At 39.3% G+C, this 12451-nt stretch overlaps 1 protein-coding gene across 1 annotated transcript in view; it reads left to right on the forward strand.

Annotated features, from left to right (window-relative positions):
* SYNE1 (spectrin repeat containing nuclear envelope protein 1) overlaps nucleotides 1–12451 on the forward strand; it is a 464259-nt gene that overhangs the window by 198535 nt on the left and 253273 nt on the right. The window contains exons 43-50 of the mRNA XM_049695244.1: nucleotides 589–739; nucleotides 1068–1226; nucleotides 2428–2610; nucleotides 5804–5905; nucleotides 7991–8194; nucleotides 9388–9595; nucleotides 10406–10518; nucleotides 11887–12092. Coding sequence (XP_049551201.1) covers nucleotides 589–739; nucleotides 1068–1226; nucleotides 2428–2610; nucleotides 5804–5905; nucleotides 7991–8194; nucleotides 9388–9595; nucleotides 10406–10518; nucleotides 11887–12092 — 1326 coding nt within the window. The remainder of the gene's footprint in view (nucleotides 1–588; nucleotides 740–1067; nucleotides 1227–2427; nucleotides 2611–5803; nucleotides 5906–7990; nucleotides 8195–9387; nucleotides 9596–10405; nucleotides 10519–11886; nucleotides 12093–12451) is intronic.

Genomic DNA, 12451 nt, shown 5'->3' on the forward strand with positions numbered 1-12451 from the left:
TGCAGTGGCTTTTCCTGTTGCAGAGCACAGGCTCTAGGCGCATGGACTTCAGTAGTTGAGGCACGTGGGCTTCAGTAGTCGTGGCACATGGGCTCAGTAGTTGTGGCTTGCGGGCTTAGTTATTCCGTGGCATGTGGGATCTTCCCGGACCAGGGCTCGAACCCATGTCCCCTGCATTGGCAGGCGGATTCTTAACCACTGCACCACCAGGGAAGTCCCTGTACTTTAATTATTGAGCAGTAGTATTTGTTTGTTTTGGTTTTTGGGTTTTTTTGGGAGGAGTGGGTTTCCTTCCCCTCAACTCACATACTATGAAGTAATTAAATCACAGATAATTTTTTTAAAAATTTAACAGATTTTGTTTTAATGACTAGGTGGATTCTTCATTCATGGAGAACATTTTGGACATTAGGATTAAGTCAGATTGGCCAGAATGCTTTTGACATCAATAGGTGGAAATAGGTTTTCCCTTGAGTTCAGTATTTATCAGAGTACACTTATGTAGTTATATATCAGGTCCGATCGTGGGGGAACTCTTCCCTATCCTGATATGTGGCAATAAATGATGTATTTTCTTAATCATTACAGCCAGGGTCTATGCTGTGGACTTATTGACTTAATGAGAGAGTATCAGAATTTGAAGTCAGCTGTAACTAAAGTCCTAGAAAATGCCAGCAATGTGATTGTAACCAGAACTACTGTAAAAGATCAGGAGGACCTTAAGTGGGCTTTAGCAAAGGTAATAATTCAAGATGTATTTATTTTATTAGACTTTGTTAGTAGATTTGTTTTTACGCACAATGCATTCCCTATAAAACTCTTGTCAGTATATTTAGATATAGCTAATTCATGCTGACAAGCTCAACTTTTTTTTTTAGGAATACTTATATTCTGGGATTCTAGCAATTTGAGAAAATTATATATATCTATATATCTGTATAGCTCATTATTACCAGTGGTTTCTGCATAAGGTCAACCATGAATTAAATTTCTTAGAGGCAAAGGGTTATAAATTCTTGACATATCTCTGGTTGTTCTATTAATTAAGGAAACATTTATGTCCATAGCATGCAACTGCCCAGCAGGAAATGTGTCATAAACAGAAGGAATTGGATGATTTTACCAATAAAGGAAAACAGTTGTCGTCTGAGCTGAAAAAAATTCACAGTGGTGATTTCGTCTTGGTGAAAACAGACATGGAAAGCACTGTGGACAAATGGCTGGATGTAAGCTCACCACCTGGGATTCTATGAATAGTTTATATATTCACATTTCTCAGTCACATTTTTGGGCAAGGATTATTCAGGAATGTGACTTCCTTTTTTAACTTTTAATGCTAAATTCAAAATGATACTCTAAAAAAAATAGTGTTCACATACAATTTAGAAATAGTTAAAAATCATTTGCTTTATTTGGTTAAATTGGCAGATTTTCTAGAATTTCATTTGATAGCTTCAATCATTACATATTTATAACTCTAAATGTTTTTCTTTTCTAAACCTTGGGATCATGGATAAAATAGAAGAATAATTTATAGACGTCTTCCAGAATATTAAACAGTAATGGATAACAATTTAAAGTAATAAGACTATAATTGTGCATTGAAAAGCATTGGACTTGTAGTTTACGTCCTTGGCTTTTAGTTCTTGCTCTGTCATTTGCTAGCTATGTGCCCATACAACAGGTCACTCGATCTCTCTGGAACTGTACATCTCAATCCATACATATTTTACATTGTTTTCTAGCTCATAATTCCTGTGATTCTGTCGCTCCCCTATTATCAATATTTAGGTTAAGAAGTTTAACCTACAGTGGATTCCCTTACTTAAGCTAAATTACTGAAGTTAGATATTGATGGTTGCATATTATAATCAAATAATTTGGGGACTTCAGAGAACCTTATCTGCCTCCACTTTTAAAATGGTATTCTTATTATGGGAAGATTGTTAAACAGTAATACTAATAATACTTTAAACATGCAGAGTAGGTTGTTCTCCTGTGCATTTACTTATTCTATAAATATGTCCAAGTCTAATTATGCACATTTTTATATCTCAGCATTACAAATAAAAGGGCTTATTGTGTCACTTTCAAAAATATATACAGTACTGCCCTAGCTAGACTCCTATCCCGTAAAATTAAACCTTAGAGTGAGTTATATTATAGTAGACTGCAACAGACCTGTTATTGTTTTCCAATTTACAGATGAAAATCAAAATTCAATCAACTCTCCTGATGACAGAAATATTTTATGTAATGGTTAGCATTTACTTGAGCCAGGAGCGCTAATTCGATTATAATAATTTTTGTAAAACTTTGTTTTCCAGTCAGAATATGAAGGAAGCATTGACATATTTAATACTTCGGTGGCCAAAGAGCATCTGAAAGTCTCAGATTTAATGATGTGGCCTCTCTTTTCTATCCCAGATATCAGAGAAAATTGAGGAAAACATGGACAGGCTGAGAGTAGGCCTGTCCATTTGGGATGATGTACTTACAAGTAAAGATGAGATCGACGGGTGGACAAACAATTCTGTCCCACAGCTGACCAAAAGCGTCAGCAACCTGAATAACAGCCTCAAAGCAGAAGAATTCCTGAAAGAATTTGAGGTAAAATGCCTTTACCTTCATATGTGAGCTTGTGGTACATCATTGACCAGCGTATAAAAAATTGTGTCTTTTTTTTTAAAGCTCATTCTTCCTTTCAAGACACATACTATACTCAGTATTTTGTAATGACCTATAAGGGAAAAGAATCTGGAAAAAATAGATATTTGTGTATAACTGAATCACTTTGCTGTGCACTTGAAACTAACACAATGTTGTAAATCAACTATATTCCAATTTAAAAAAAAAGAAAGAAAGAAAACAAACCACTGGAAAAAAAAAAGTAAAGTTCATTCTTCCTTTCAAGACACATAATTAGTGTAATAAAACTCTTTACTGTCTTTTGCTGTTTACTTGAAAGTTGATTCGGCTATGGGTAAGAGGGATGTTTTCTTGTTTGCATTTTTATCATTTCTTAGTTGGGGCTCTTAAAATATTAGTAGAAAAGTAAAGATTCATAAAATCTACAATTTGTTCCATTCATCTGAGATTATGCCACCTTCCTATCGGAAAACCAAATCGAAAATGTTTGTAATCTAATGATATTTAGTATCTATTTTTTCTTCATTCAAACAAAATGTTTGCTGAGTACTTACCACGGGTCCTGAACATTTAAGTTAGGTGCTGGATTCTTCCACTGCCTTTGCAGAAGTGGAAGAAAACTGGAGATTGGAGGGTCACAGATTTCCACGGAAAGTGGGCTTTTTAAGTTCTAGTGGCCAATTTATTTTAAATTCTTCTTTTAAACTCCCATTTCTTGCATTCATTTATTCATCTGCTCATCAGATTCCCAATGAGCACCTAAAATGTGGCAGGCACTGTTTTGGGCACTGAGAATTTAATAGTAAAACAAAGTCACTACCCTTATGGTATTTACATTATTTACATTACAATATATATCATATGTAAAATGTCAAGTGGTAATTGGGCTATGATGAAAAATGAAGTAGGGTAAGGGGAAATAGAGTGACCAGAGGTAACCTGTTTCACAAAGCAGGGGACTGACTGTGCCCTTGGTGAGGGAAGAGACTGTTCACATTCTGTGCTCCAGGGCCCAGTGCTGGGCCTGGCACACATATGGAACGTGACAGACACATGAAAGATGACTGCAGTCTGAATAAAATGTTGTTGAATCATCTGCATTGCCTAAGTTATCAGCTGTATTTACCCAAAGAACATTCTATAGGTTGTTCCTATTTCTAAGAGCAAACCTAAGTAGAGGGAATTATCCAGACCAAAAGTACAGTCAGGAGAGGGATCCCACAGTCACTTTAGTTGTTACCTTTGATGTTAAATTAACATAACAGCTCAAACAGTGGTGTGTACTGGAGTACAGCTTGCACCAGCTCACAAAAGTCACTACGTTTTCAGGAATTTTGTGAGCCAGTGATAAACACAACCATTATTAAAAATTATTAAAAATTAAATTGTAAATAACTGTACCATTAAGTTGTATTAAAAATGAAAGTAATGAATTCCCCAAACTTATCATTTCCTAATTATTATTTGACCATTACTGTTATCTGGCTCTTGAGTTATTGGCACTTATTATATCCATATGATGGAAATACTATAGAACGTGTACACATGTATGGTGCTTCCAACTCCATGTTCTGTGACATCATGCTGTAGCTCAAAATGGTGGTAAATGGGGGCTTCCCTGGTGGCGCAGTGGTTGAGAGTCCGCCTGCCGAGGCAGGGGACATGGCTCGTGCCCCGGTCTGGGAAGATCCCACATGCCGCGGAGCAGCTGGGCCCGTGAGCCATGGCCGCTGAGCCTGCGCGTCCGGAGCCTGTGCTCCGCAACGGGAGAGGCCACAACAGTGAGAGGCCCGCGAACCGCAAAAAAAAAAAAAAAAGGTGGTAAATGCTACAGATCAGGGCCAGCTGTTCAACCAGCCTGGAGGATACTCCTACTACTGACCTCTGGGATCCAGGGAGCCAGTGGGCCTCAGCCACGTTCATTATGTCCAGGTTCAGTCACTCACAGAGATGGGTTTTTTATGCTATGCTCTGTGATGCACCAGCTAGTAAAATCAGTGAGCTGGATTCAGCCTGGTGCCCAACAGTGTCGTGGCTGCTGCAGTGCAGGAAATGAAGTTTAGGTGCATAGGGGTGATTCCTTAATTTCCCAGGCTGCTTCTGCGGAAGGCCAGTGGGCCTGGCAGGCAATTCATTAATCCTTACTGGGCAAGTAAATCACTTTCTAGATTGAAGGCATCAGGAGGTTTGTTAGTGTCTACAAAGCACCAAAAGACCACATTTAAGTTGAGAGGGATACTTTATTAAAATGTTCCTTCCTGGAGCAGCCGCAGGGCACAGGGAGATCAGCTCAGTGCTTTGTAACCACCTAGACGGGAGGGATAGGGAGGGTGGGAGGGAGACGCAAGAGGAAGGGGATATGGGGGTATGTGTAGCAGATTCACTTTGTTATACAGCAGCAACTAACACACCATTGTAAAGCAATTGTATTCCAATAAAGATGTAAAAAAAAAAAAAAGTTCCTTCATGGGCCCAGATAACTAATGAAGTTTCCAAGCATCTAATTTGTTCCATAATGATTCTTTGATTATTCTTTCTTCTTCTTGTGTTAGTGTTGGTGCCAAAAAAAAAAAACACAAACAACAAAAGAAGACAAAAGTCAAAATGTTAGATGTCAATTTCCTAATTAACCTGATTTCTATTTAACCACCCTTTAAATTTCTATTTGAAATATTTCTTCTATATTACATATAGTCTACAGTAATTAAGAGGCACTCCTGTTGTGTATTTGTTTTGAAATGCTTTCTCAAGACTTTAATGCTGCCGTAGTAGCCAGTGATATTAATGCTAATAGATAAACGACAGTTAGTCTGTTGAAAATCCCCACTGACTCAAGACTTTCGGTTAATGTTTAATTTTTTCCAGGAGCATTTTTTTCCAATAAAAGAGGGTGGGAAGAAAGAAAGTTCTGCATACTTCCTCACATTCCCAGTGAAAGTTAATGGTGACATTTTTCCACGTTCACAAATAATGAGAGTCCTCAGAAAATGAAGCAGAGTTTTGGTTTTAGTTTTTTGTTTTGTTTCATTTTTTTTACCCTGGGTTAAAGTTGGGGCTTTTTGACAGAGTTAATGCTTGAAATTATTGAATGCCAAGTATAACATGTCATTGTTTTGATTAGTTATGTTTTTCCCCTTTGTCTTTTATTTTGCAGTCTGAAGTTAAAAAGAGAGCATTAAGATTAGAAGAACTTCATTCCAAAGTTAATGATCTTAAAGAATTAACTAAAAATCCAGAAACACCACCAGATCTTCAGGTAAGCACTCAACAAGTTTGTAATAACTCTATATACTATACACTCTCAAAAAAGTGTATATATATGTCCACATATATATACACACACACTTTATGTATTTATTTACAAAGTACATGTATATGTATATGTATATGTGCGTGTATATTCTTATTGTTATCATTGTAATTCCAAGCAAGCACGTAGACGTTATCAGATATGGGGGTTAAAATATTAGCATTTTTAGAATTCCTTGTGCTAGTATTAATAGCTTATTTCCAACTCAAATAGTATAGTAAGATTAGTTCCTTTTCTCCTTACTAAATTTTGGAAGTGGTAGCATCCAACTTGCCTCATGGACCATTTTAAGCCTACACAGAGACAGAAACCACATGTATGAATATTGATATTCTTATTGACACTTTTCTAATCCATTTACTGAATAATGGTGTTTGAGGGATCACGACCCCACATCTCCCTTCAAGGCCCTTTAGATGGCGCACGTCCACAGGCACCAGGAGACAGGCCAGGCAGGCCAGGTCTGACCAGGCAAACCGGGCTGCTTCAGTGAGGGAGCCTGGGAGCAGCCAGCCCCGGGCTTGGGGCCAAGGGTTCTAACTCATTACTTTAAGCTCTCTATTTGTTGCTGCCCTCATCTTCTCTCTTCCTGTTTCTTCCTTATCTACTCTTTCTTGCTAACAAGTCAATTTTGTTTGATCACCTATACTTTTCCTCTGACCCAAGGCTGTGTATCCCTCAGTTAGTGTCATTGGTGGCTGATATACTTGTACCAGAAGGTTAGAAGTTTCACCTGAAGCAAGAATAGGCAAAAGGGAGGCTGATCATGTAGAGAACTGAAAAGGAGAGCTTGTGCGTATCAGGGGCATGAACGGGTAGCAGCTGGACTTGCCAGAGTGAAGGTGGAGGCCGGGTTTTGAGAGGGAGCTTCTGTTGTTCTCTGGTTTCTCTCTTACACACACACCCTTACCTATACTCAGGGAGGAAGTATGGGGGTGCCTGCATCTTACCTCAAAATGAGAAGGATTTTGACGGTACTGTCTAGAGAGCATGGCATATGCCCCCTGCAGCTGGCAGACACAGGAGTCTAGTATCTAACTCCCACCACGTAAGACCTTAAGGGTGAGAGACAGGCTGGCTGACGGCTGATGTATTTGCCAAAGGAGAAATGATTGTTTTGAGTGGCCTGCATCGCAGAGTCATCTGGGATGAAATGCCAGCCTGTGACCTCTGGCCCAGAAATGAATTATGAAAGGAAAGGAGGAGGAGAGCATTACTTGTGTGCATCTCAGGGTACCTAAGAAGGCTTTCTGGGGGATGAACAGGGCTCGGCAGCTAGGAGTTAAAGAGATGTACAAAGTCAGCGAGTAGAAAGAATGTGAAGAAAGACCAAAAAAGGCACTTGGCCTCTTTCTCCACCGGAGGCTTCCTGTTTGCAGCTGGTCTGAGCTGAGGGTAGGAAAAAACATCTTAGCTTTCAGTTCAAAGTTTTGATTATTAAATGGAACTAGATGTTCTAACTGAGGAATTGAAACTGCTTTGCAGTGGATCAGGATTATAAGTCCTTTTATTATTATGCGTGGGGCTAGAGAAATTCAGGGCCCTCCCAAAATCAGTCATCCAGGGAGGAGAGAAGAACTAGCCTCACCGAATATTTTAAATAGGAGACAAAAATGACGTTTCTCCATTATAAAATCCCCAAGTGGTGCTTGTTCCAAGTAGCGACTACTTCAGGACGAAAAGTGTGTATTTCCCGGGAGAACGAAGAGCAGGTTTTTGGTCCCCACCTTGGTTACTCCGTGTGAGTCGAGCTGTGCTTTGGAAATGGGATTTTGTGGATTCCCTGGAACCTCAGTCAAAGCTTCCACTTTAAAAAGTCCAGTGTTAACGGTAATCCTCACTCTTTCCACTTTCCCATTACTTAAGATATTTGGCAACTTGTACCCACTGATTTTCCTTCTTAGAAAAGTTGAATTAGCATCCATGGTTAGGCTTCTGCGATTTTTACAGTTAAGCTGCACGTGAACGAATCCTACTGAACGAGTGCTCTGGTCTTCACAGATTTTAATGAAATCTTACTTTATGTTTTAGTTTATAGAAGCCGACTTAAGGCAGAAACTGGAGCATGCCAAAGAAATTGCCGAAGAGGCAAAAGGAACCTTGAAAGAGTTCACCTCTCAGAGTGCACAAGTGGAGAAGTTTATTAATGACATTGCAACCTGGCTGACAAAACTAGAAGAATCGTTGATGAACTGTGCCCAAACTGAGACTTGTGAAGGACTGAAAAAAGTGAAGGTAAGTCATAAACTATCACTAAGTGTTTACATTTCAATACTAATACTAATTCTCCTGTTTTTCGGTGACTATAATAGAAATGTAACCTCTGTTATCAATTACCCATGTTAACACCAAACCAACTAATTCATGATATAGGAGACAGCAAAGCAAATAACAGATGGAGAATTGAATGCAGGTGGTAAGAAACCAAAGACAAATATTCTAAAAACAGAAAGCATGCATTGCTATAGGACCTACTTACAGGTTGTACTTGTTAAGATTTTTTTAATAAAAAGGTGGGAGCCTATAGAAGAACTGTTTGAATTTCTACACATTTTCAAACTTGAATGCTTAGTAGTTTTTCATCACTTAATTACTTTTATTGGTCAGCATGACTGCTTTCATTCTGAGAGGGATATATATATATATATATATAAAAATATATATATATATATATATATATTTTTTTTTTTTTTTTCAGTACGCGGGCCTCTCACTGCTGTGGCCTCTCCCACTGCGGAGCACAGGCTCCGGACGCGCATGCTCAGCGGCCATGGCTCACGGGCCCAGCCGCTCTGCAGCACGTGGGATCTTCCCAGACCGGGGCACAAACCCGTGTCCCCTGCATCGGCAGGCGGACTCTCAACCACTGCGCCACCAGGGAAGCCCCGAGGGATATATTTTTAAAAAATGGTTGAGAAAACAACATATGTGTTCTGTGTTCTTTTAGCATATTTTCTTACTGTACTTGAGACTAAGGACGTACGCTTTTAAAATTAACTACCGGTGCTTTTGATGTGGCCTGTGATCCTGAAACAAAGCCCAAGTAGCCCATGGAAGATGTGAACATAGGAGGGTGACTCCATTAATATAATAGCTTCTAATCCACTAACTAAACCCAAGATCCTGGGCTGGAATCCACAAAGACCTTTTCAATTTGCTTGAAATCCTAAACTATAACCCCAATCCTAGCTACCTCTCAACAGTGTTTGCCCTTGTTCCCAAGGAGAACTGGGCAAAATTCTGAAAGAATCAACACAGATCTATCACAAATACTCAAAAAAAAAAAAAAAAAAAGTCCGACAAAAGTATATACATTATTGAGTGGATTTCAACAACATCACTTTCCAAAAAACATTCCAGAGTGGAGTGTATGGAATATTTCTCTTGAACGTGATGAATATCCTTCATGGCATATTTTTATTCTGTAGGAAATACAAAAAGAACTTCAAAGTCAGAAAAGCAACATCAGTGCCACCCAAGAAAATCTCAATAGCTTGTGCCGCAAGTACCATTCAGTGGAGCTGGAGAGCCTGGGCAGTGCGGTGACGGGGCTGATGAAGAGACATGAGGCTGTGAGCCAGTCCTGCTGCAAGACACAGGCCAGCCTTCAGGATTCTCTGGAAGAACACTTCAGTGGTGAGCTCTGACAGGTCTTAGCTTGAACAGTTTGTTTACAAGACACGGTCCAAACCAAATGCTGCCTAGAAACTGCCAGAAAACTTTCCACAAGAGTAGCGTTTTAAATTTGTGTGTGTGGTGAGATTTGAGCAATCAAATTGTTGTGGTTGGGCTCTCACCATACGCAGAATTCTTCCTTTTTCTCCTTAAGAGAGTAGGAGTCCGCCATCTTGAGGAATCTGAACTCCATCTGGATTTTCTGTGTAGAGCTCATTTATGTGGAAAATGAGTCCCACCGCTATGATGAAGTGAGACGGTAAACCTGGATCTTAGGAGAGGCTGTGAAACAGCAGCCATGTAATTCAGGAAATTGCTGGTCATATGTCCCTGACTCGGCCTCCCACACAGCTGTGCCTCTGCTGTGGTGTGAATGTAAGATGCTCTAAGTCAGCGTGGTGGGCAGAGGAGATGGTTCTTCCCTTTGCCATAAGAATGGCTTTAACGCCTCTAGAGCATTGCTCAATCTGACATAATCAGGCAATTATCTTTCTTTACCGAAAGAAACACAATGGGAAATCAAACATGTCAGAAATACGAATTTCTTTTCAGTCTTATATCTGAGATAATTTCTCAGTTCTACCATGAACAGTCATGATTATAGTTCATACTGTATTATATTCTATATTATTATCGTTGTTGTTTTCTTTCTGGAATATTTGTTGTAAGGCAAGATGCAATGGGCTGAAGGCCAGAATTAATTCATCGTGGTCATCCTGGAAGCTCTTTCAATGTTTTGGATGTATTTCTTATTTTCGTTACTTTCCAAAGAGTCTATGCAGGAATTTCAAGAGTGGTTTTCTGGAATAAAGGCAGCGGCAAAGGAATCATCAGATAGAACCGGGGACAGCAAAGTTCTGGAGGCAAAGCTCCATGATCTTCAGGTATGCAACCTGGCACTGCCTTTCCTTCTTCCCTAAACTGCACTCAAGTGCCTTCAAGTCAGACCTAAATCATCTATTTCCCCAAACTTTATTTTCTTCAAATTTTTCTTCTTCCCTAACAGAATGAGGTTTCTTGACTTGAAAAGAGATAGTTAATATATGAAAAGTAAGTTGAGAAAATGTTAGAATTTCTAGATCCCTTTCCTCTCTTTTTTAGCCTGTTGATCATTCTTTGGAATTCATTCAGAACTAAACCTAATTTCAGTTTTTATAGCAGTAAAAGCATAAATAATTGTATTTCTTTAACATCATTATCATGAAGGAGTTTTAAGAAAGAAGACATGGCTTGTGTAATTTTAATAACCTATCATCTAAATTTGGAGCTACGATATATTCAAATAAAAGCAATAGATATTATAGATTTTATAGGTGTTACAGACAATGAAAAATGTATAAATTCTGGTAAGGAAGGCCATTGTGACGGAGAGGTAAGAATGATTGACAGGAGCCTAGGTTCAAATTGAGTTTTGGCCAGGTTTTTCAAGCGACTGATCTGAGCAAAGCACTGTGTTAAGTCTTATAAAAATAGTTTTAGAAAGTTAATGAGGAGCGTGAGGATTTTGTGGCCTAATGGGTGATGGCAATCATGTAGATAACTCATTAGCAGTCAGGGTAGGAAGAGCATTATAATACAGGAAGCGGAAGAGCATTATAATACAGGAAGCAGAAGAGCATTATAATACAGGAAGCGGTTTTGCAGGAGGCTTGGTGAATTCAGATGTGGAGTTGTCCCCTTTGACGCTTGAGATGCAGTGGAATTCCATGAAGAAAAGTCTGAGTGACGATCACAAATGCCACCGTGGAGCTCAGTGGAGAGGCAGGGGTGGCACAGCAGTCCTGGGCTTCTTGTGCTCTGTTGAAGCCACGTGCATATGCATATGATCTTCCAAGGAAGAGGTGCACACCAAGAAAATAAGGGATCTGAAGACAGGGGGTCAGACAAGGAGGAGGGGTGGAGACAGGTAACCATGTGAGGAGGTGGAGCCTGGACCAGATTGGGATGGTGGGAATGGGGAGAGACTGAGCACAGACCTTGATGAGAGCATCATCCTTTCCAGCTCGATGCTGCTCGCAGTTGGTCCTCAGTGGTTCCAGTGACTGCCTGGCACCGTCCTCCGTTCTGAGTCTTGATTATATCCAATTGTATACATCATTCTCACACCAGCCTTGTCAAAGGCCTCTTCCTTTGGGCTCTGTTTTTCTTCTCTTGCTCCACTTTCTCAGGTCAGAACTGTAATTAATGCTCCCATGCAGCAGGGTCTTTGAATAATAGCAAATATTCTCTATTACCTTTATTTCCCGAAACAGAACCTTTTGGACTCTGTCAGCGATGGGCAGAGCAAGCTTGATGCAGTGACTCGAGAAGGGCAGACTTTGTATGCACATTTGCCTAAACAAATTGTCAGTAGCATTCAGGAGCAAATTACAAAGGCTAATGAAGAGTTTCAAGCATTTCTGAAACAATGCCTTAAAGACAAACAGGCTCTTCAAGACTGTGCTTTGGAACTTGGGAGGTAGGTTGTTTTGACAAGCGTAGACTTCATCATACACAGAATATATTTTCAGGATTTAAAGACCCGTTGGGAATAAACAAAAAATATTTGAAACTGTGAGTTTAAATTATAATAAGTTTTGACCTTAAGTACATGTTCATACTAGGACACTAATTGATTGCTCAAACTCTGATGGCATCATTTGGCTTTATTTTCTAGATAGAAAAAGAAAGGAATTATATTCATTAATAATTTTTAATGGCATAAATGCATGTATTTTTTTGTCTCTTTGGCTAAATCGAGATGTTAGAGTTTTGATACCCAGGTTTTAGATTACCCAAGTCCTTTCCTGTGTCTCCTTCTGCTGGGTTGGAATTATG

The sequence above is a fragment of the Orcinus orca genome, chromosome 12 (assembly GCF_937001465.1).
Source record: "Orcinus orca chromosome 12, mOrcOrc1.1, whole genome shotgun sequence".
Classification (NCBI taxonomy): Eukaryota; Metazoa; Chordata; class Mammalia; order Artiodactyla; family Delphinidae; genus Orcinus; species Orcinus orca.